Below are 24,761 nucleotides of genomic sequence, written 5' to 3'. Positions count from 1 at the left end.
ATATGCCTAACTACTGATTTGGCCCCTGGGGGCAATGTTTCGAATTTCGGTAAGTACAAACCGATTTCAGATAAAGAGAAGTCAACCTACTGTTTCCGATTTCACTGTGAGATCAGTCTGCATAAACTACAATCCCATTAAACACTGCGAATGACTTAATTAAATTAAAAATGGATTTAATATTGATTTAAAGTTGTTGATTGTAAGTACAGAAACAATATATTTACATTTTATTTAAAAAAATCTGATATACTGAATGCAAATATAAATAGTTTGAAAGTGTAGGGAGACTGACTCGGGTGTGGTTGGTTGCTGCAGAGCTCGTTTGACAAGCTTTATTGGCTGAAATGCTCTGAATTGTGGATTGTTTCCCTTCAGGGTAACGTAGTTGTTGACCAGAAATCACATTTAATTGTCTTACATTTTCATTGCATTACTACCTATTTGAATGAACATTCTATCATGAACAAATGTCACAATGTTCTTCTTAATGAAAATTATTCTAAAGTGCTATTGAGAAAACTTGACGCTCACATGTCAGCCAGAGTCCAGATGATAAACCATCCTTATGTGTGTGTGTTGGCGTGTGTGTGTGTGTGTGTGTGTGGGGGGGGGGGGTTGTGGGTGTGGGAAGGGAACAACCTTGCAGGTCCAGGGAAGTATTCTCTCAAAACCAATTTTGTTGGACGACAATTAGGAGTTGATTTTCACTTCTTGGCAGAAGAACAGAAGGATGGCTGACAGCGAGGAGTGATTATACAGTAGGTGATTGTGTTGTGCCTGTCATATAGTGCTTATGTGGATAAGAGCAGCGCAATCAGTGAGTGCAGATTGTCTCCCTAAGGCTTTCGGCAAGAGAGAAAATGCTTTTGCAGGCTATATCTTTGGAACTGAGTTACTAGTTTAATACAATTTAATGGGTTCAAATTGCTGGCCAGCTTTGCTGTTACACTGCAGAGTTGTGAGTATGGTAAGGAGAGCAGCAACTGTCAAACCAGTTTGCACTGTAAAGATGGGAACAGTATGAGAAACCTGAACATTCTCATAGGGACATTTTATTGCTCAAAAGTTACTCTTTCATAGCTCTTGAGACTTGAGATGGAGTTTTCATTTATGTGTCATGTAAGTCTCGGCTTTGTCTTAGATGTTTTTGTTTATGAAAATGAATATTTATGTTAAAAATGTAAACATTTATAATCTATAAGAAAAAGTGTATATTTTAGGCCACTATTTCTTTTTTCTAGTTTTTCCACTATTTTTATTCAAATTTTGCCTTCATTTACACCAAAATGATCCTGTGGTTTTATGAATTACTTTTGTGTGATCTTGTGTGATCAATTACAAATATTCCATGTAGTCTCTTTATTAATATGAGGTTATAAAAATGCATGCATAAAAATGAAAAAAGAATGAACAAAATGCTGTTTAAAATAGTTTTAGATGAAGTATAGCATATCATACTGCAGGACATGTCAGCTTCCCAAAAGTATTTAATGTTAACTACCCAGCAGGAGTTTAGAGCTATACAACTAAATAGTTCTAAATAGGCCTATAAATAGCATCATTATATGCAGATAATTTGGTCTTCAAAAGCATATTGAAATCTCTGTGTTTTGAGTGTAGAATTTGGTTCATTGGCCAATCTGAGAACTGTTTACACTTTCAGTCAAAGTCTCCATTTGCCCTCAATTTGAACTCATTGCTGTCTAGGAGAAACAACTGAGATATAAAGTGGATCTCGTTTGTGATTTTTGTTTTAGGATTTAAGATGTGGAAATAATGCACTGGCTCTTTTGCCCTATACTGTACATTACCCATATGCTACAGAAAACAGGAATTATTAAAATCCCAAGTATCCCCACTTATTGGGCACTTGTTCCCAATTTCACACTTTTGAAATAGCAGTTCTTCCAAATGTTTTGCTTTCCTCTGTTACTCTATAGCAGGATCCTGCAAGTTTGTTCCCACCGAAACCAGTTGAGACAGCCTGTTTACCACAACAACTTTTTGCCCAGTTTTAGGACTGAACTAACAGGAAACGAGAGGGAGACCTGCATGAAGTGCTGTGGAGGCTGAAGGTCTGATTAACCTACTTTAGGGAAAAATAAGTTAGGAGTACTAATTAGTAAGGAGTATTGTGACACACAAATAGTAAGTTAGTATATTAGTTAAAGCTAAATAACATGCCTAGATCATATTTCACCCCAAAATCACAAGAAAGAAGCAAGAATTTTAATTGTGCAAAAATAATGCCTTTTTTAGGACCATAAGTTATTTTTATTTTTTTGCATTGTGACAACAATTAAGGCTCCTGGGTCCATATGATTTCCGCAATGCGGAAAATACAGAAGGAATCACGGAATCCAGTAATAAGAATAGAATTAACCATCAAATTTAAAGCATAACCATAAAATTATGTCAACGGAATTTGACATATTTGGGATAAAATGAATGTATGAATGCACAATTAATCAAATTAAAATTGTGATATGTCCTAGTGTGATGATTAAAGCACAAAAGGCTGGGATTTAACAAAATACAGTCTGCATGTGGTGCACGCTTCAAAATGAATGTTTGAAGCCGGCCACTCTTACACACGGCACTCTGTGTGTGTATGAAGAAGACAAAGAGCAGCAGAGCACGTACTGTATTCACTGTGAAGCGCGCAGCACATGCAGACTTTATATTTAATAATATACAATTTTATATAATTAAATCAAAGCATTTCGCATTTTAATTATCTGGAGGGGAGAAGCTGTCATCAAAAACATACAAACTGAAAGTGCTTCATTCGGTTTTCCACCAAAATAAAAGCTCAATTTAACTAGACGCGTGAAATTGACAGAAATATATTACTACTGTATAGTATTAGTGAAATGTAATATTCAATATAGCAATAATAAATAATAATAATAATATATCATTAAAATCACATCATATTTAAGCAATATCTCACAAGAATGAGTACTGTTGTTCTGAATAAAAGTTTTCATCAACCCATTCATTAAACCTTGTGCGACCCCGCGTCCACATGCGTGGATGTTGTATTTTGGCTTTGCTATATGCAACGCATAATTTAATTTAATATAAACCCACTGATCTCAGTTCAGGAGACTCTGTGATATCAGTAAAGGGGTAAATATTTGACATACGGAGTCATGTGACCAAACAACATGGCATCGATCACAGCAGAGTTTGTGTTTGGTTAAAACGCCAACAAAACTACATCTTGTAAGAAACCTAATTAGGTTTTTACATTGAAACCTGTTTGAGTCAAAAGAGTCTCTAGTTTCATTCGATATCCCATTTTAAAAATGTTAGCGATTTATTGCGAAACACAATGACCATGAATGTGGACTGTATGCTCAGTTTCAGTTAAAATATCCTATATTCACTGTGCATTATCAAACTGAGAATTAATGGATGCATCCAAAAGCTCGAAAATGTTGCTTTCAGAGGCTGTATACGGAGTTAGGATGAAAATAAGGTGCGTTTCAAACTGTTCTGAGATCATTGTAGACAGATAGCACACTGGAGGTTAAGTCATTCACTAAATAGGGAGCAAGGGAGCATCCTATAGCTCTTTATGTAGCTAAGCGCATTCAGTCCAAACTTCCTATCTGAAGTTAAGTTTCAGGCTGCAGATGATGTTTGGACCAATCAATGTGTTTGGCAGACATGGGACAATGTAAATCAGTACTTAAGATTCAGAATTTATAATGTGTAATTATATTTTAACATGTTCCCAGTGATTGGAGGATGCTGGCCAATACTTTGAATCAGAATTATTTATGATATTATCTGATGTAATGTCTGTAATGTCTCAAAAACATGAATAACCAACACTCCTGGAAACACAACATACAATTTGATAAAAAAATCTGACTTTTATAGCTTGGTATTATTTAAAATTCCACAACTTAGTCCCACTGTCCACATACCGTATGTGGACATACATTTTTAGGAAAACGATTTGGTCTGATTTTTTTGTGTGTGTGTGTTTCTTAGCGGCTACTAGTTACAAATTAAAAAGGGGAAAGGAAAATGCACACAGCAGTCACGCTTGGGTCTCAGGAGGTTAAAGGCATATTCACATTTACCAGCAAAATAACTAATTTCCAAGCAGCCTCTTTTTAATGCTACACTTTATACTCTATGAGAGTGATGTTAAAAAGAAACTTGCTCGCCGCTTAAATGATATTCTTGTCCATTGTGAATATTCAGTGTAGCTGTGTACAAAACACCACCCTCACAGAGGTCACTGCCAAACCAAGATTCTGATTGTAATGACTGTATTTCGCATGTGGAATTTTGCAGAGTGAAGTAAAATGTGTCCGTGCCTTAATGCCTAAATGCTCTGCTGTGCAGCACTGTATTTGACAATAATAAAAATAAAAGAAAATACAAAATTCCAATGCTGTGTTTTGGATTGTGCTGTAAAGATCTGCATAGATGCACTTCAGTTGATAAAAATAATGCAATGGTATGTTGAAAAGCAATTTTTATGTTTTCATTTGATTCAAATTCTATTTGATTAGACCATTTTTTGATTACATAATTCAATTAAACTTTAAAACATGGAATTCAGGAAAAATACAATGGAAAACACATTGTTATATGAGAACAATTATCATATACAAAACTATATATTATTACAATTGTCATCATGGTAGTATATGTTGCACAACCTTTATGCTGAAATAATTAAATATTTAAAATGGGTTAAAATAAAATAAGTAAATATTTAAATAAACAAAACAAAACAAAAATCCTGGTATTGCAATATTTTTTTTAACTGTAATAGAGTAAATAAAACCATATTTCAGTAATGAAATCATTATTGAAAATAGTGTAAATTATAATAAAAATTTGATTTTTATGATTTCTATTCAACACTTTGTAAACACTGCTTTTAAAAGGTACTATATAAATAAATATTTACTCAGTTATGCATTACAATGAGTTTTTGGGGAAATGTACTTGCAGTAATTGTTATGAAAATTATGTGATCATGGCAAAAAAAAAATAAAAAATAATTATAATAATAATAATAATAATCTTAGTTGTCCTAAAAAAGGGTTTATTTTCTTTATGTATCAATTTTATTTGTATTTTTTTTTTCTATTGATTTTGAAGTGAAATGTGAAATGTTGTCGTGAGATTCACCCAAGTAGACTATTAGTGGAGCAGTTTACTGCTTTTAATAAGATTTCTGTTTAAGTGAGATATGGTAAATTATGTTAAGTGTAATGGATATGATTATTTAGTAAAAAGGAGGGACAGAGGGTTGAAAATGAGAGAGAGAGAAAAGTAAAATAATTTTTATTAAACCCATAAACCACAATGCTTTGTGCAGAGCTTCTATGGACAGATTCACAGTTGCTATGGAGATTTTCATAAATTCTTCAGGAATATCAGAAATGGTTATTTTCTGCCAACAGGACGAGGGAGGGGGCCTGTTTTAACTGTTTTTTTTTACAGGCACTCCTTTTTGGTAAGATGCTTTTGGGCTTTTTAAGAGGATGTATTTTTCATTCTGTTGTGTCTATAAGCAATGTACTGCGGTTGAAATCTCCTCTAATAAAGGAATGGAGAAGAATGAGAGGAGAGTTTAGTGTTAAGAGAGTAACAGAATTATTTCTGTTCCACTTTAATAATATTTCACCTATTAATTATCATTTTAGCTATGGTTTAAATGTGCACCAAAACTAACAGATCATCAATCAATCTTTTTAATTTAGCAGCAAGTAATACTTGGGCTTTAAAGGTTCCCAAATGTTGGTGCTTCAGTTCCCGTTTTGTTTGTGGAACATTTCCTGCCCTTAATCAAGGCAAACTTTTGTTTTTTACTCGCCACTTCACAGACCTTTGTGTGTGATGTGAATATCAAGTGACTCTTGAGCAGAGACACTGAAAAGATGCTGAAGCTAAATAAGCTCATCTTATATCAAGCTGAAATCAGGGATTTTCATTCTGAAGTCAGTTTCATACTCCAAAAAAGAAAACAAAAAAACATTGAAGATAATCTGGGAGTACTTTGAAGGCTGTGAAACAAGCACTTCGGAAGTCTTGGTGAAAGTAAAGTTAGTAGAGATGTCAGGTAATGGTTAACTCTGGAATAAGTTTTTGAGTGGAAAATCAAGAGCAATTAGGGTTGTTGTGTTTAAGATGCGTGCACATGCATACTGAATGTAAACACACTTGTATTCTTTGCACACATGCATTTTCTCACACATTTTGTTCAGTATTATACACAACTTAGAAATATCTAAATAAGATTAAATTACTTTAAATAAAATAATATATATATTTATATAAAACAATGAGCCAAATCATTATGACCAGGTGACAGGTGAAGCGAACTACGTTGATCATCTCCTAACAAGGCAACATGTCAAAGTCTGGGTAGATTAGATGGTAAGCGAACAATTAGTTCTCTTAGTCAACATGTTGAATGCAGGAGAAATGGGCAGGAGTAAAGACCTGAGTGACTTTGACAAGGGCCAAATTGTTATGGCCAGACGACTGGGTCAGAGCATCTCTGAAACGGCAAGGCTTATGGGGTGCTCCCGGTCAGCAGTGGTGAGTACCTACCGACAGTGGTCCAAGGTGCCCCAAGGTTCATCGATGCACGAGGGAAATGAAGAATATCCCGTCTGGTCCGAACCGACAGAAGGTCTACCGTCACAGAAAAGTTTATTGATGGTTACGGGAGGAATGTGTCACAACACACAGTGCATCACACCCTGCTGTGTATGGGGCTACATAGCCGCAGACTGGTCAGAGCACCCATGATGACCCCTGTCTACCATCGAAAGTGCCTACAATGGGCACTCGAGCGTCGGAACTGGACCTTGGAGCAGTGGAAAAAGGTTGCCTGGTCCGATGAGTCCCATTTTCTTTTACATCACGTGGACGGCCGTGTACATGTGCGCCGTTTACTTGGGGAATTGATGGCACTATGATGCACTGTGGGAAGCCGGTAGAGGGAGTGTGATGCTCTGGGCAATGTTCTGCTGGGAAAACTTGGGTCCGGCCATTCATGTGGATGTCAATTTGACGCGTGCCACCTACCTAAACATCATTGCAGACCAGGTACACCCCTTCATAGCAATGGTATTGCCTGATGGCAGTGGCCTGTTTCAGCAGGATAATGCACCCTGCCACACTGCACACATTGCTCAGGAACGGTTTGAGGAACATGATGAAGACTTCAAGGTGTTGCCCTGGCCTCTGAATTCCCCAGATCTCAATCCGTTTGAGCATCTGTGGGATGTGCTGCACTAACAAGTCCGATCCACGGCGGCTCCACATCGCAGCTTACAGGACTTGAAGATCTGCTCCTAATATCTTGGAGCCAGATACTACAGGACACTTTGTGGGGTCCAGGGGTCCTGTAGAGTCCATGCCTCGGCGGGTCGGCGCTGTTTTGGCAGCACGTGGAGGACAAACAGCATATTAGGTAAGTGGTCATAATGTTTTGGCTCATCAATATACTGTATATATACACACAAAAATAAATGAAATAATTTAATGTAATTTACATTTTTAATTAAATATATATACAAATTATGTACTGTATATATAAATCCACATTTCTCTATCACACACATACATATTCGTGTTTGACTATCTACCAAAAGTACATTTTGACTTGATAGTTCCTTCTACTGTTATTCACAGTGCTTCTTAGAAATGGTCACTAATTGTCTGTTGGGAGGTAGGAGGTAGTTGCGTAATATTCACCTCTCAATCAGAAGAACTTTTTATCTGGATTGTTGCATTTCTCCAAGGAGCTTTTAAATTCACTGTCCCTGCTCACCATAGACACCGACATCATATCAACATCAAACATGCAGTTTTCTTGTTTTATATTAGATCTGTTCATCATAATAAAAAGATTAAAGGATCAAGGTCACTCGACCCGAAGCCTATTTGCAATAAAATGATAGCAAGATGCTATGAACTGCCTGACCTTAATGTTGCATTCTGTTAACTGGCACATTTCCTGTCATGTAACTTTTACAGTGTTTGCATTAGATTAGGCTTGACAACAATGCTGAGGAGGACACATACAAATCTGAAGAATGTCTGTGCAATAATCGTATTACTGTCTGTTCAAGGAAAAGCCACTGCATCAGATAGACAGGGATAGCGAGAGAATGAATTATGACTGGGCATGGTCTAAAAAGTTCTGCTGCCAACTTTGTGCTCTGCCTTTTAAACTCTCTAGCTCCACAAAGAACTTAATATTTGACACATTTATGCCAAATTTTTCCATAGGGGAATTGATTTTTTAATGATAACTTAAAAAGCTTTAAAGAAAGACCAACCACATGGTTGTTAATCAATGGTATATGCTCCGGTCGAAGTCATCAATCCGCATTATTTCAACATAAAAAAAAAAAAATCACCTTTAATAGCAGAATTTGTGGTGAAGAACTACGCTACCCATGAATCCTTCAGAGAAAGATCCACCAATCAGAGCATCGTGGCAAACAAAGTGCACCAAGAGGACTGTCAGATGTTAACCAGTTCCAATGATTCCTTCAAGTCTTTAGCTGTCACTCTAGGGTTCTTTTTGACCTAACTGAGCATTCTGCGGTGTGCCCTTTGAGGCATCTTGGCTGGATGGCCACTTCTAGGGAGAGTAGCCACAGTACTAAATCGTTTTCATTTATAGACATTTTGTCTAACTGTGGACAGATGAATATCTAAGCTCTTTGAGATAACTTTGCAACCCTTTCCAACTTTATGCAAAGCAACAATTCTCGAACGTAGGTCTTCTGAGACCTTTTTTTTGCGAGGCATGGTCCACGTCAGCAGATGCTTCTTGTTAATAGCAAACTCAAAATTTTAGTGCTTTTTATAAGTCAAAGTAGCTCTAACTCACCCCTCCAAGCTCATTTCAGAATTTGGATGCCAGGTTTGCCAACTCCTGACTCTAATTAGCTTTTGTTGATGTCATTAGCCTAGGGGTTTACTTTTTCCAACCTACAATGTGAGTTTTTGAATGAGGTATTCAATATGTACAAGAAAAATACATTAATTTGTGTGTTTTTAGTTAAAACAGATTGTGTTTGTTCATTATTGTAACTAGAGATGGGCACAAGTACTCGAGTATTCGAGTACTCGGAAATGACAGCAATGATCGATCATGAAAACGATGATCGAAAATGAAAATGCTTGATGTGACATTTCACTGAATTCGAAATGCAGTGACAACAACCTCACAACTATACACTACGTATCAAAGTGGGGCCTTATTTTTAATTTTGAGATTGATTACGTTGTCATTTTCAGCGGTACCTTGATTGTCAACAGAGACATCTCATAGCAACCAAACTGATAAACGATGCTGCAATGCTAACTTTTGTTCTACAGGTTTACAATAATCAAAAGAAAGTTTAATCCACTGTGTTTTGAACATCTGTCTCAGTTAAACGTTTGCTAAACATGTTTTATTGTCAAAATGTGAAACCTTTGCCTCATTCATGTATATTATTTAATGAAAGTGAAGGTTTTTTATTGACTGTAAATCTCCCTCGGTGCCGACATGTTTGGGTGACACACCTGCATCTCAACTAAATCAAAGCTGAAGATTTCTGCACGAGTTGTAAATCCTACATAAAGTGCCGTTCCACTGCAGTTTTCCCAGTAGAAATTCCAATTTAAAAAGGAGGAAGCATGAATCATCACAGAAACAAACTCCAACAGAGCGCAGCGTGACTTTCTGTCTGGGGCAGAAGCGCTCACACAGTGGTGCCTGCAGCTGTACAGCCGTACACACTGTGCATTCCATAAGCGCTTCGACTGACCTGAGAAATATTTACTCTCAGAATATTTCACCAATCATGAAATGTGTCCTGTATTTCTGTTGGCTGTTTAAAAGAACTAGCAATGGCAAATTTGCGAATAAATAATTATTTTGAGTCGGTTCTTTTCAGTAAATTGGCCAAATGGTCTGAATTGATTCAAGATTCAGTACAATTTGTTCAGACCGCTCTCTCACTGATTCATTTGGAGCGGTCTCTCACACAGTAAAACAGTATTGGGATATTTACGAATATGGAGAACAAACAGCGATGGATACAGTGGAAATGTACCTACAATCAACTGAAACAAAAGTCTGTCTTTTTAAAGGGTAACTTTGTGAAACTTCAGCTAGTGCTGTGTCATGTGAACTAGGGGCTGTTCAAACTGAACGTGTTTTTGCATCCGCTCGCACTGTTTTTCAATCGTTTTCCATGTAAACATTCGCTAAATAGATGTCTTTTGACAACTGCGTCATGTTTCACTGTGTTTTTAGCATCTCTCACAGGAGCGCTGCATTTTCAGATGCTGTGTCAAGTTAAAAAAGAACTTCAACTGATAAAAACGTGTCTCGAGACACTTGCGTTCTGCTCAATTCGTTGTGGTGCGTTTTGCTTTTTTAGTGCAACAATGACTCTCCTGACTGCCCTCACTTCCATCAAGAGGGTAGGGGACCTGCAAACATTCTCTGTCAGTGAATCATGCCTGGAGTTCGGTCCGGGTTACTCTCATGTGATCCCGAGACCCCGACCGGGCTATGTGCCCAAAGTTCCCACAACCCCTTTTAGGGATCAGGTGGTGAACCTGCAAGCACTGCACCAGGAGGAGGCAGACCCAGCCTTGACGTTGCTGTGTCCGGTGCGAGCTTTACGCATCTATTTGGATCGCACGCAGAGCTTTAGAAGCTCCGAACAGCTCTTTGTCTGCTTTGGTGGACAGCAGAAAGGAAGCGCTGTCTCCAAACAGAGGATCACCCACTGGGTCATTGACGCCATCGCTATGGCATATCAAGCTCAGGACATGCCACCCCCTGCGGGGTTACGAGCCCACTCCACCAGGAGTGTGGCGGCCTCCTGGGCCCTGGCCAGTGGCGCCTCTTTGGCAGATATCTGCAGAGCAGCATGCTGGGCAACACCCAACACCTTTGCGAGGTTCTACAATCTCTAGGTTGAGTCGGTTTCGTACCGTGTAGTGGCAGGCACAAGCAGGTAAGTTCCGGGACAGCTGGCCGGGTGTACCACTTGCGCATAGCGCCTTTCCCCTCCCTTGAGGGGAAGACGTGCACTCTTGACTCCCAGTAGTGTTCACAGACTGTGATCCCTGGATGACCTCCTCCTTAGTCCTGTGGCAGTCGAGTTTGCGGAGAAACTCGCTGCCGGCTCAGTAAGTGTGCTGGTAAGGCCCTGTACTGTGGTAGGTGCTCCGCATGTGGTGGTTCCCCATAGGTAACCCCATGTGTTATATCTTCCGTAAAATCGTTTCCCTCTTGGTAAACTACGTCTTCCTTGAGCAGAGGGCCCTCTGCTCCAGTCGCCATGCTTGTAGAAACTCCTCCCCCCTTGGGTAGGACCTACCATGCGACTCTCCACATGACATACTTCCGATAAGACTCGGTAAGACCATGTGATGTATTTCCAATTGAAGTACCCCCCCTTCTCTGGGAGGGGTGTGGTCTCTGCAGTGTCTTCCCCTTGGGAGTGACACTCCCCCGACGTGGACACTCGCGGATCCCAGTCCGTTAACAAAATTCCACTCTTTTTGGGGAGAAAAAAGAAGTAAAAGAGGCCTCGGCTGGGCTAGTCTATCCCTATTTGTTGAGCAGTCGACTTGTTCCTGAAGGACCGTTCAATGCTCATAGCAGCATTGGGGGAGGTTACATGACAGCTTGATGTACTGGCTACGAGGCACACAAATGTCTGCCCATCTCGCACTGCTAGTCCACGTAACACAGTTCAGCAAGTTGTGGCATTTTGTATAGGGACCCCTAATGTCACTAAATCGACACAACGTCGAGTGAGTGACAGATAGGGAACGTCCTGGTTACTTTCGTAACCTCCGTTCCCTGATGGAGGGAACGAGACATTGTGTCCCTCTTGCCACAACACTGAACTACCCGCTGAAATGGCCGGGACCTGGTCTCGGCTCCTCAGCACAAAACCTGAATGAGCGGTTGCATACCAGCTCCTTTTATACCCGTATGTATGGGGGAGTGGCATGCAAATTCCACTAGCCAATTCTCATTGGCCTTTTTTTAAAAAGTCAGAGGTGTTTGGGGCTCCATCAGGGAACGAAGGTTACGAAAGTAACCAGGACGTTTTTGGAGGCTCCTTATATACTATGACACAATTGCCTCACCTGTTTAACATCTCCTGTTTCACATCACCTTGTATTTCAACTCGTCAAATTGTTATTAGTCTTAAATTGCCCCTGTCTCAACTTTTTTGTAGTGTTGCAATCATTCGATTTAAAGTTAATGTACACTTTCAAAAAGAACTATGAAATTCACAAGGTAAAACTTCATATAATGTATAGTTGTAGTGCTTTCAATATAGCAAAGGGTGAATATAATTTACAAATCTCTCCTTTTTGTTTTTATTAGCATTTTTCATACAGTCCCAGCTTTTTGGAATTGGGGTTGTACATTAAGAAATTACAGAAATATATTAGGCTAACAATTGTTTTATAATAACTATTATAAAGAGAGAGAGAAAGAGAGCACACATCCCTGGGGGGCACCAGTGCTGATTGTACAGATGCTAGAAGTGAGTTTCCCCTGTCTCACAAGCTGCTGCCTGTCCATCAGAAAGCTGGTAATCATCTGACAGATAGACATGAAAACAGAGAGTTGGTGTAATTTATTCTGGAGTATAGCTGGGATGATGGTGTTGAAAGCTGAACTGAAGTCCACAAAAAGGATCCTTGCATATGTCCCTGGTCTGTCCAGATGTTGCAGGATATTATGCAAGCCTATGTTGACTGCATCATCCACAGACCTGTTTGCTCGATAAGCAAATTGAAGGGGATCTAGAAAGGGTCCAGTGATGTTCTCCAGGTGGGCCAACACCAGTCTCTCAAATGATTTCATGACCACAGACATCAAGGCGACATTAGTCATTAAGTCCTGTGATTTTTGGTTTCTTTGGGACAGGAATAATGATTGAGTGTTTGAAGCAGTATGGGACTTCACACTGCTCCAGTGATCTATTGAAGATCTGTGTGAAGATGGGGGCCAGCTGGTTAGCACAGGATCGAAAACACGCTGGTGAGACGCCATCTGGGCCTGGAGACTTCCTTGTCTTTTGTTTCCGAAAGACACGGCTCACATCATCTTCACAGATCTTAAGTGCAGGTTGAGTAGAAGGAGGGGGAGGAGGGGGGTTGCAGGAGGTGTTGGTGTTTGTGTGAAGTGAAGGTCAGAGTGGGTATGGGGTGTGAGATTGGCCCTTTCAAATCTGCAGTAGAACACATTCAGGTCGTCAGCCAGTTGTTGGTTCCCTACAGGGTTGGGGGTAGGAGTCCTGTAATTTGTGAGTCATTTCATGCCACTCCACACTGATGCAGGGTCGTTAGCTGAAAACTTGTTTTTCAGCTTCTCAGAGTATCTTCTTTTAGCCACTCTGATTTCCCTGTTCAGTGTGTTCCTGACCTGATTTATCCCCACCCCTGTAAGCATCCTCTTTGGCCTGACGAAGCTGCCTGAGCTCTGCTGTAAACCGCGGTTTGTCATTGTTGAACTTTAAATAAGTCCTAGTAGGAATGCACATATCCTCATAGAAACTGATATATGATGTAACAGTATCTGTGAGCTCGTCCAGGTCTGTGGCTGCAGCCTCAAAAACACTCCAATCCGTGCAATCGAAGCAGGCTTGTAGTTCCCGCTCTGCTTCATTGGTCCATCTCTTTACAGTCCTTACTACTGGTTTGGTTGATTTTAATTTCGGCCTGTAGGTTGGAAGAAGATGAACCAGACAGTGATCAGAGAGTCCCAAAGCTGCTCTAGGGACAGAGCGATATGCATCCTTTATTGTTGTGTAACAATGATCCAGTATGTTCCTGTCTCTGGTGGGGGATGTGATGTGCTGTTTGTATTTGGGCAGTTCATGTGTGAGATTTGCTTTGTTAAAATCCACAAGAATAATAATAACTGAGTCCAGGTATTGTTGTTCCGTGTCTGTGCTTTGATCAGCCAGCTGTTGCAGCGCTGCATTCAAACATGTGTTTGGCGCAATATACACACTCACCAGAATAAACGAGGAAAACACCTGCGGTGAGTAGAAAGGCTTACAGTTAATAAAGAGCGCTTCCAAATTAGGACAGCACATCCTCTTTAACGTTGTTACATCTGTACACCAACTTTCATTGATATAAAAGCATGTTCCACCACCTCTCGTTTTCCCCGTTAACTCCGTGATGCGATCCGCTCTGAACAGCTGGAAGGTGTAATGTGCTGTCCGGAATGGCTTCACTCAGCCAGGTTTCTGTGAAGCACAAGGCAGCAGAGGTTGAAAAGTCCTTGTTTGTGCGGGTGAGGAGATGTAGTTCGTCCATTTTGTTAGGAAGAGAGCAGAGATTCGCTAAGTGAATACTCGGCAGCGTTGTTCGAAATCCGTGCCGACGGAGTTTGACCAGCGCGCCTGCTCGTCTCCCTCGCCTGCGTCTCTTTAACAGCAGAGCTGCGCCTCCAACAAAAATGTCTAGCAAAACATCTGAATATATTCGAAAACTGGGAAAATATTGTCTGGTATATGCTGTCGAATGTTCAGCAGTTCGTCTCTGTTAAAACTGACTGGAAAAAGATTACTAAACACAGGACAAACAAACAAAAACAACAAAAGAACTGAGGAGCTCCACATCGAGGCAGCCATCCACGGCGCCATCATGATGATCATCATTATTATGATGATCATCATTATTATTATTATACCCAATTAATATTTCTATTTCTCTAATAATTTAATAAATGCGGCATTGCTATGGGATCTGGTTAAACCCTCGAGATGATCTCATCTCCTCTTCTGTCTACAAAAACCTGGTGTCATATGGTTGTTTAAGATTTGTATAGGAACTTGTGGTGAACAATGGAAGTGAATTTGGAGTGCTGTAAATATATCAGCGCATGTCACCAAACCAAAACCAATGTGCAACGTCTGTTATTCTGTACACAAGATGAAAATCGTGGAGCGACACAGAACCGCCTCGCATGTGCTCAGAACAAAGCTCCACACGAGCATCACGTACAGACTGTTTGATTAAATCACATCACAGCCCTTTGCAGTTTAACATTCACATAAGGTCATCAAGTATAGATCAGAAGGATCGTTCAGCCCTACACAATGCAATAGAAAGAAGTGTTGTTTTTGTGTTATTTCATGGCACGTGCTAATTTTATCTCATCACTTTCAATTCAGTCTGCAAGCTCATGAATTGGGTATCTTCTTTTGCTATGGCGCTGGAGATTCAGTAGTGGCGGAGCGCCACTACTGAATAGCGGTGCAGGAAACACTGGTTCACATACTTTTTCTTGTCACTGTATATTTTTGTTCATTTTTAATTTGCAGTGCTTTATGGGACTGTAGTTCATTCGCTCATTAAAGACGCCAAGTACACGGTGTTGTTTCTTTGTCTTTTTGTCAAAAACTATTTCAAATACTTTTTTGCTTCAAATAAAATGTTGTAATGTTATGATTCCTCTCGGAGCTGGTTGGTTTGGTTCATGGCTTAGAACTCTTTTATTCATTTATTTATGAAATCCCTTGGGAAAAATGAATGGGAAAAATACTTCCGGAACCAAGATGTCTGAAAAAGCGGGCTGGCACAAGCGACACTGTTGCGCTCTATAGCAAAGTAGTTATCAGTGTTAATTGTCTGATGGTCTCATGCAAATTTAAGTGTGGGAAAAAAGCCCATTGTCACAACTAAACCATGATTTGTTGTCTTTTTTTTTCTCAGGCTGTATATTACGTACAGGAGTTGATCTCTGAGATGGCTATGTGGGTCCGACAGGCCCAGACTTCCCCCCTGAAGTGCTGCATCCACCTCCTCCAGGCCCCGTGGCCCACCCTGATCATCTGATCGTGCTTAGCCCTGTTACACCCATCCTGGGCTTCCCTCTCATCGGCCCACCTGGCTTCACTTTGGGCCCACCATGGGAGGTTGTCTCTCCAAACCCAAAGCAGGTGACAAACAAATACAACAAAATAGAGAAACCCTGAGTCCATTTAGTGCAGGGGTGTGAAATATACGGCCTGCGGGCCGGATCCGGCCCGCCAAGGTGTCGTCTCTGGCCCGCGGGATCATTTTCTGAAAAATAAATAAGTGATGTTTGAAAACTTTCACGTTGATTTAGCCTGTAACTTGGGTAAGATGTATTCATACTATTATTTTATTAGCAACAGCAGAGCAGATAAACATTTAAATTTGTGGTGTTGCATGTAGCTATGTTATAGCGTGCATGATCAGTGGAATTTCTTTTAATTATGTGGGACATTCAGCACTCGCAGAGTCACACGTATCAGCGAATGCCACACATGTCTGAGGGTGACACAAGTTCCATGGCCAAGTGTTCCCACCGTGAAGTTTCTCTCACAGAAATCATGACAACATGGACAGGTCCAAGGATAAATGTTAGATGTAATAACTGTTGCATTGTTTCCATCCCATTTAACTATTATTAATTTTAAGCAGGTTTCAGTTCCTCAGCGTTTATGTTCGGTTTCAGATGGTTTATTGAGGCTAAAGCTCCAGCCAACGAGCAAGCAGTTCTCTCTTTTTCTTGTAAATATTATTGCTTGATTCCCTTCAACTAATTGTGTGTGTATTTCTGATGTAACCACTGGTTAATGAAATTTGTAAATTCTGTGTTTTTCCTTTTGTTCAGAGTAAAATTAGCACCCACCAACCCGGCAAATGTGGATATTTTATGCGCAGTGGTGGGTTATTTCTGTAGCGGGTGATTTATAAAAATCTTGGAGTGACATGTGACAAGAAATGCTGTCAGATACAAAGACGCACGTTTGAAGAAACACACTTGATTATATTTTGAAGAACATACGAAAGAAAAGCCATTGATTCGTGGGCGCTCTGTCGCCCATAAGCGCAGCACTTCTCATGGAACACACGCATGCAGAGTGCTCACTGTTTCTGCTGTTTCAGTCATCTGAAAATATTTTGTAACTGCAAGAACAGTGTCATCCATGAGAACACTGCAAATGATCTCAGACCATCTCAGGAAGTGCTCTAAGTTTAGTTCTCTTGATTTCCATGGAGCAGTTCACGTTTACACGCATTGTGAATGCAACATTGCTTAATTCCAAACATTTGTGGCTGAATACATAACCATACAAAGCAAATGACACGCAGCGACATTAATGAATTGTCATGTGTGTCATCATAATTCACTACAGCTTCAGAAGTGGTGTTTTATATACCTTTATGACTAACCAAAGGAGCTGGTAAAAATAGTCAAAGTGCCTTGTGAAATTGGGCATTCACAGCCACTGTGGCTGGTGGGCAAAAAATGTTGTATCTTTTTACTCCAGTGTTAGCTATGAAAACAGCATCTTTTTATTTTCCTGCTCCAATTTTCCTTTGCTCCACCGCTGAACTACCAGCATCGCTAAAGATACCCAAGTTACGAGATTGCGTGAAATAACACCAAAACAGTGCGCCTTTCTATTGCGTTGTGTTCGCTGGCTGTACTCAACAACAAACACAATGACTGGTTTAGTACAGTTCATGACTAAATGACTCTTATGAGCCGGTACTTTTAAAACAGTGATTCACCAGCTCACGAGTTCTCTTTTGAATCAGTTTGACGAATCCTTCAGTGAATGAACTTACTGAATTACTCGGAGGGGCTGAATGAATATGTGATTTTCTGCAAGTTGCTCTCAGTCATGTCGAAATGTTTTGTGTACAAAGTTGATCAAATATGATAATATATGATAACATTTTGTTAAAGATAATTTAAACAAAGTTAAATAATATATACACACACTGTATACACTACCGGTCAAAAGTTTTGAAACACTTGACCGAAATGTTTCTCATGCTCTTAAAAATATTTTGATCTGAAGGCGTATGCTTAAATGTTTGAAATTTGTTTTGTAGACAAAAATATAATTTTGCCACCATATTAATTTATTTAATTATAAATCTAAAATTTAATTAAAAAATTTTTTTTTTTTTTTTTAAATGATGACTTGGACCAAATAATAAAGTGCCCAACATATAGGTGGGAAATCCCAGGGTGACACACACACACTGTATATATAATTTATAAAAATAAACTTCTGCCCCCAAGCAATGTCGCTTGGTCCAATCAGGCCCGCAACCCAAAATGAGTTTGACACCCCTGATTTAGTGCAACCCTTCCTTAAAGGATAGTTCACCCAAAAAAAAAAAAATCTGTCATTGTTTACTTATGTTGCTCCAAACACTTTTCTTTTTTTATTCTGTGGAACCCAAAAGGAGAGTATTTTACTCTCAGTCACAATACACTTCCATTGCATCTATTTTCCATACAATGAAAGTGAATGGTGACTGTGATAATATGACATGTATGCTGATGATTGGTTGTTACACAGCAGGCTCCAGCTTTGCTAGGTTACGGGGGTGGTTCCACCATTGCTGAGAGTTTAGTGAAACATACAGTTGATATGTGCAAAATAAAGTTTGATCAGTTGAGCTTACCCCATCGTCTGCCCTGTGTATAATGACAGTGACTTGAGTCTGAAATTGCATTCCACAGAGGAATTTGGAACAAGAAGAGGGTGAGTAAATAATCCTAAAAGAAACTATACCTTAAAATCCTGTAATAATTGCAACTTGTGTCTCCACCTACTATATATATAGGTCAGTTGGCGTGGCCCCTGACTGCAGTTGTGATGTGGCTTTCCTTTAGTGCAGGAGGAATTTTAATGCTCTTAATTGCTCCTTGTGTTCAAAAGGATTAGACAGCAGAATATGAGTTGTGTTCTGAATGTTTCACAATGAGTTGTATTCCGAATGTTTCACAATATATAGCTGTTTCTCTACTATGACCAATGAAGCAGAGCTGGAACTGCAAGCCTGCTTTGACTGCACTGATTGGAGTGTTTTTGAGGCTGCAGCCACAGACCTGGATGAGCTCACAGATACTGCGACATCATATATCAGTTTCTGTGAGGATATGTGCATCCCTACTAGGACATTTTTATCATTCAATAAAGATAAACCATGGTTTACAAGAAAACTCAGACAGCTTTGGCATGCCAAAGAGGATGCTTACAGAAGTGGGGATAAAACATTGCACAACCAGGCCAGGAACACACTTACTAAGGAAATCACAGTGTCTAAAAGAATCTACTCTGAAAAGTTGAAAAACTAGTTTTCACCCAATGATCCTGCATCTGTCTGGAAAGGCCTGAAAAGCATCACCAAGTACAAGACACCTCCCCCTCATCAACTAATGGCTGATTAACTGAATGTGTTTTACTGCAGGTTTGAAAACCCCAGTCTCACACCCCTCCCCTGCTCTGATCTTCACTTCACACACAAACCAACACCTCCGGGAACCCCCCTCCTCCTGCTACTGCACTTATGATCCGTGAGGAGGATGTGTGCCAGGTCTTTCAGAAACAAAAGACTAGGAAAGCTTCAGGCCCAGATGGTGTTTCACCTGCCTGTCTGAAAGTCTGCGCTGACCAACTGGCCCCCATCTTCACACAGATCTTCAATAGATCACTGGAGCAGTGTGAAGTTCCCTGCTGCTTCAAACGCTCCACCATGATCCCCCCCCAAAAAAACAAATTCACAGGACTTAATGACTACAGACCTGTTGCTCTCACGTCTGTGGTCATGAAGTCATTTGAGAGACTGGTTTTGGCCTACTGGAAGGACATCACTGGATCTCTGCTGGACCCCCTTCAGTTTGTTTACCGAGCAAACAGGTCTGTGGATGATGCTGTCAATATGGGACTGCATTATATCCTGCAACACCTTGACAGACCTGGGACTTATGCAAGGATCCTATTTGTGGACTTCAGTTCAGCCTTCAATACCATCATGACTGATCTTCTCTCAACCAAACTGACCCAGCTCTCCGTGCCCACCCCAATCTGTCGATGGATCACCAGCTTTCTGACAGAATCTCTGAATCTCCTCAACCACCACCAGTGTGCAGCATCCACCTGGAAGATGTGACGGCAGCCATAGTGCGCCAGAACACCCACCACACACTAGCTATTGGTGGAGAGGAGAGTAGAGTGAAGTAGCCAATTCAGAGATGGAGATTATTAGGAGGCCATGATAGATAGGGGCCGTCTCATCCGAAAGACGGTGCTTTTTTACAGTATAGTGTCCCTGTCACTATACTGGGGCATTAGGACCCAAACAGACCGCAGGGTGAGCACCCCCTGCTGGCCTTCCTAATACCACTTCCAGCAGCAACTTTAGTTTACCCCAGGAGGTCTCCTATCCAGGTACTGGCCAGGCTCAACCCTGCTTAGCTTTAGTGGGCAACAAGGCAAGAGCTTCAGAGTGATATGGCTGCTGCAAAAGACCCCACTGTCAAGCTCCTGAAGTTTGCAGATGACACCACTGTCTTCAGCCTCATCCGCGATGGTGACGAGTCTGCATACAGATGGGAGGTTTATCAGCTGGCTGTCTGTTGCATTCACAACAACCTTGAGCTGAACATGCTCAAAACAGTGGAGATGATAGTGGACTTCAGGAGAAATCCCCCGCACTCCCCCCCTCACCATCCTGAACAGCACTGTGGCAGCAGTGGAGTCATTCATGTTCCTGGGCTCTACCATCTCACAGGACCTGAAGTGGGACACCCACATAGACTCCATTGTGTAGAAGGCTCAGCAGAGGTTGTACTTCCTTCACCAGCTGAGGCAGTTCAACCTGCCACAGGAGCTACTGATGCAGTTCTACTCGGCTGTCATTGAGTCTGTCCTGTGTACATCTATAACTGTCTGGTTTGGTTCAGCCACCAAATCAGACAGAAGGAAACTACAACGGATAAAATAGATAGTCTAAATGGATTAATAGATTAATTAGTAAGCAAATAAAGTTATTTGTGTGGACAAGTTGGACAAGCTGGTAACAACAAAGTTGTGGCATGATTGATGCAGACAACTGTATAAAGTCAAATTTGAAAGAGAAAAAAAAAAGTAATTAACTTGCTGACGTGCATGAAAATAGTCTGTATATATTTTCTCATCATCCTACATTTATTTGGCAGACCTTTTTATCCTCTTCTCTTCTTCCTCTCTGACACCCAAAGGCTCTCTTGCCAGCACTACAAGTTCGCACCGCACCTGCAGCATTGCTTTTGGGAGTAAAGAGCAGACCTCCTCTTTGTTGGTGAATGTCCATAAAGTGCATCTTCTAAACGTCTCCTTATTTTGGGCTCCGCGATAACATAGAATAATATTCAATGAATGCTTTTAATTAGCAGGATCAACACACAGGGCCTCCACTGTCTTCACTAATCCTGGAAGCTTTTATATTGAGAGGAATTTGTGAAAACGAAATATTACAAATGCACACCTGATTATGGAAGCAGATTGTGAAAGAAAAAGATTGTTCTGCACAAAATTAATGTAAAAACAATATGTAAATATGCAGTTAATTAGGTCAAATATTTAAGAAAAAATGTAAAACAAATTTTAGGGAGGTAAATTACAAATTGTAAAGTTATTGCACAAATATAATGAAGTTACAATGACGAGCAACACTATATGGTCACATGTCAGCACTGTCACATGGACAGCGACTCTCTTAAGTAGCACTTAAAGCGTGTCTTTGCATGTTCATGTTAAGTGCAGTTTTGGGAAACATACGTAAAAAAATAACAAACATTTGTAAAATTGTTTGTAGAAAATGCTCTTAACCGCTAAAATCGATTGTTATTGGGAAACGCAGCCCGTCGTTCTCAACTAGGTGGCCGGGGCCCACAAGGTGGCTTCAGTAAACTTACAAGCAAGCCTCAAGATGACTTAAAATAATTTAAAATCAGTTAAAAAATTTTTTTTTAAATGGTAAGAAATCAAGATAATGTAAACGGAATCAGTGAATGCACTACTGAGTGCTCACTTGGACAATTTATTTGAGAAAGGGAGGGGGCCTGTGCTGTCCTCAATTTTTCACACTCCAATTTAAAAGCTCACCGTTCACACATACTATGGACTAATTGCAAAAATAAGTCTAACCCCCACCCCCCACCAAAAGACTCGTATGTGTTTATAATCTTATGATAAGCAGATTTATTTTATTATTATTTTTTAATTACTTTTTTTTTAATCAAAACTTTGTAAACATGTAATTCTGGTTCTGTTCACTCTATGTCACGGAACGGGGTGTTTAAAGGCAGGACCCAATCGCAGATGGCATCAATGGGCTTTTATTTAAAATACAAAACAAAGATAACAAAAAAATCTCATGAGGGATAAAACAACATTAACAAAACCAACTGAAATAAACACATAAAGATCGAACAGACAGGGAAGAAAACCAACCAAAGAGTGAAGACAATCCATCACAGAACAGCAAACAGGAGGAGCTAATAAAGGTAGAGAAATCAAACAGGTTATAACGGGGACAGGTGAAACCAATAAACAAATAATGAACAGACAAATAGGCAGAGTGTGATGCAAGACTGAGAGACACGTGGCAATACAGAACTAAACAAAGCCACCCGCTCTCACAGAAACAAAACAAGAATTGCCAGAGACAACGGCAACATGCACTCATGCCAATCGACAGACAAGACGGGACATTTGTGCAAGGGCTTGGCCACAGATAAACAGGCACTGTTCAATGCAGAAACAAGAAAAATGTGGTGCAACATGTTTGGCAAAACAAACGATGAAGTGACTCTGATGAAACAGCATGCATGTATAGAACAACAGATGTATAGAAACAGGTATAAAGAAACAGCAACTAGCGTTATACAGGGCCACACCGCACCTGCAATGGCAAATTTATTATGAATAGACTTAAAAACATAAAATTTGAACCCTTATAAACCACCCCACTAAAGCCCAAATAAATGCCTTACCTTCGGTGAGAAAAGCTCTTATACACTAAGCTCACAACATCAACGCACTTCAACCTAACAATATATACAGATTAATATTGGTACTGTTGGGTACAGGTGCAAGAATAAAAAGCAAACGCGCAACTAACCAGGAGAGAGAACAAAGCTGCAGCGTTGATCCTGCTTCTCTTGCAAATGAAATGCAAGAAAAGCACTAAATTGTTTACAGGGTAAATAACAAACACAACATCTTCTTTATGAACACCATTTATCAATCAAATACTTAACGGGAGAGGCACATGTGTGCTCAATAACGGAAAATTGAGCTTAATATTAGCAACCGCGTTCTCTAATAAGAGGTGCACACCAAGCGCACTCAATAAGGAATGTGCATAGACACTGACAGACATAATAATGACAAAAAAAACACACATTAAAGCCATCTTATTGGTCACTGATAGTTATGATGCATGCAACTTTTTTAAACAAGTAATTGAGATAAATACATGCATTTAAAAATTGACCATTTAAAATAAACTAGTAAATAAAAAAAAAATTTGCTTAAAAATTCTTAAATTAATCTTAAAGGAAATGGTGACAATTTACAAGACCTGTACATGCTGATTATAGTCTACTGATTAAATTCTAACCTAAAACCTTGATGTAGCCTATCATTCATTTTAACCAAGATTTTTACTGCATTAGTCATTCTAAAGAACAGCATGGCAACATGGCTTAAAGTTTGTTGGTAAAACAAGAATGTTAGGGTTTATTGACTATTTGAAATATTTGTTATGAGCCTATTTGTTTATTTAAAAATTTAAATGTAAAATTGTATACTCAAATTTGGTGAATCTTTGGTTGTCTTTAAAAAATTGCATGTCCGCAAATATTAAAACAGCAATTGATGCTTTATTTGTGTACTGGGGACATTAAAGGTATAACATTAAATCTGCAAAAACCTCCTATTACCAGAACAAGATCAACAGCACCACAGACACTCGCAGCTTGTTTAGAACATTCAACACACTTCTCTGCCCTCCCCCTCCACCACCTGACACATCACTGACAGCAGATGTCTTCGCCACATTTTTTACTAATAAGGTTACAACCATCAGCAATACATTCTCAGCACCACACCCTGTCAAACACCTGTCCCCTGTATGCAAATCTTCTGTCTCTATGTTCTCTCCTCTGACTGACACTGAGGTCTCTAAACTCCTCCTCTCCAACCACCCCACCACCTGTTCTCTTGACCCCATTCCTTCTCACCTTCTCCAGGCCATCTCTCCGTCCATCCTACCTGCACTCACACACATAATTAACACATCTCTACTTACAGGCACTTTTCCCACTACATTTAAGCAGGCTCGAGTAACCCCGCTGCTGAAGAAACCCGCACTTAACCCCACACAAACAGAACATTACAGACCAGTCTCTCTCATCCCATTCATGGCAAAAACACTTGAAAGGGCAGTTTTCAATCAAATATCTGCCTATCTCTCACAGAACAAGCTGCTGGATGACAATCAGTCAGGCTTCAAAAGTGGACACTCCACCGAGACTGCCCTGCTGTCTGTCACTGAGTCGCTGAGATAGGCAAAAGCTGAATCCAGATCATCCATCCTGATTCTGCTGGACCTTTCTGCAACCTTTGACACAGTCAACCATCAGATCTTATTCTCTACCCTCTCCTCGCTGGGCATCACAGGAACTGTGCTTGACTGGTTTAACTCCTATCTCTTAGGTAGGTCCTTCAAGTTAGCCTGGAGAGGTGAGGGATCCAAGCCACATCAGCTACTTACTGGGGTACCTCAGGGATCAGTGCTTGGGCCACTTCTCATCTCTATATACACAACATCACTGGGACCCATCATTCAGGCACATGGTTTCTCTTACCACTGCTATGCTGATGACACGC

At 40.1% G+C, this 24,761-nt stretch overlaps 1 protein-coding gene across 2 annotated transcripts in view; it reads left to right on the top strand.

The window, feature by feature from the left end:
* LOC127430255 (apoptosis-inducing factor 3-like) overlaps positions 1-24,761 on the top strand; it is a 62,622-nt gene that overhangs the window by 6,504 nt on the left and 31,357 nt on the right. For both annotated transcript variants that reach the window (XM_051679947.1, XM_051679938.1), the window contains exon 2: positions 15,763-15,989. In XM_051679947.1, the coding sequence (XP_051535907.1) occupies positions 15,959-15,989 (31 nt within the window). In that variant the 5' untranslated portion in view covers positions 15,763-15,958. The remainder of the gene's footprint in view (positions 1-15,762; positions 15,990-24,761) is intronic.

Source organism: Myxocyprinus asiaticus, chromosome 3 (assembly GCF_019703515.2).
Source record: "Myxocyprinus asiaticus isolate MX2 ecotype Aquarium Trade chromosome 3, UBuf_Myxa_2, whole genome shotgun sequence".
NCBI classification, from domain to species: domain Eukaryota; kingdom Metazoa; phylum Chordata; class Actinopteri; order Cypriniformes; family Catostomidae; genus Myxocyprinus; species Myxocyprinus asiaticus.
The sequence above is the reverse complement of the archived record's forward strand: the minus strand, read 5'-3'. Positions and strand labels throughout refer to the sequence as shown.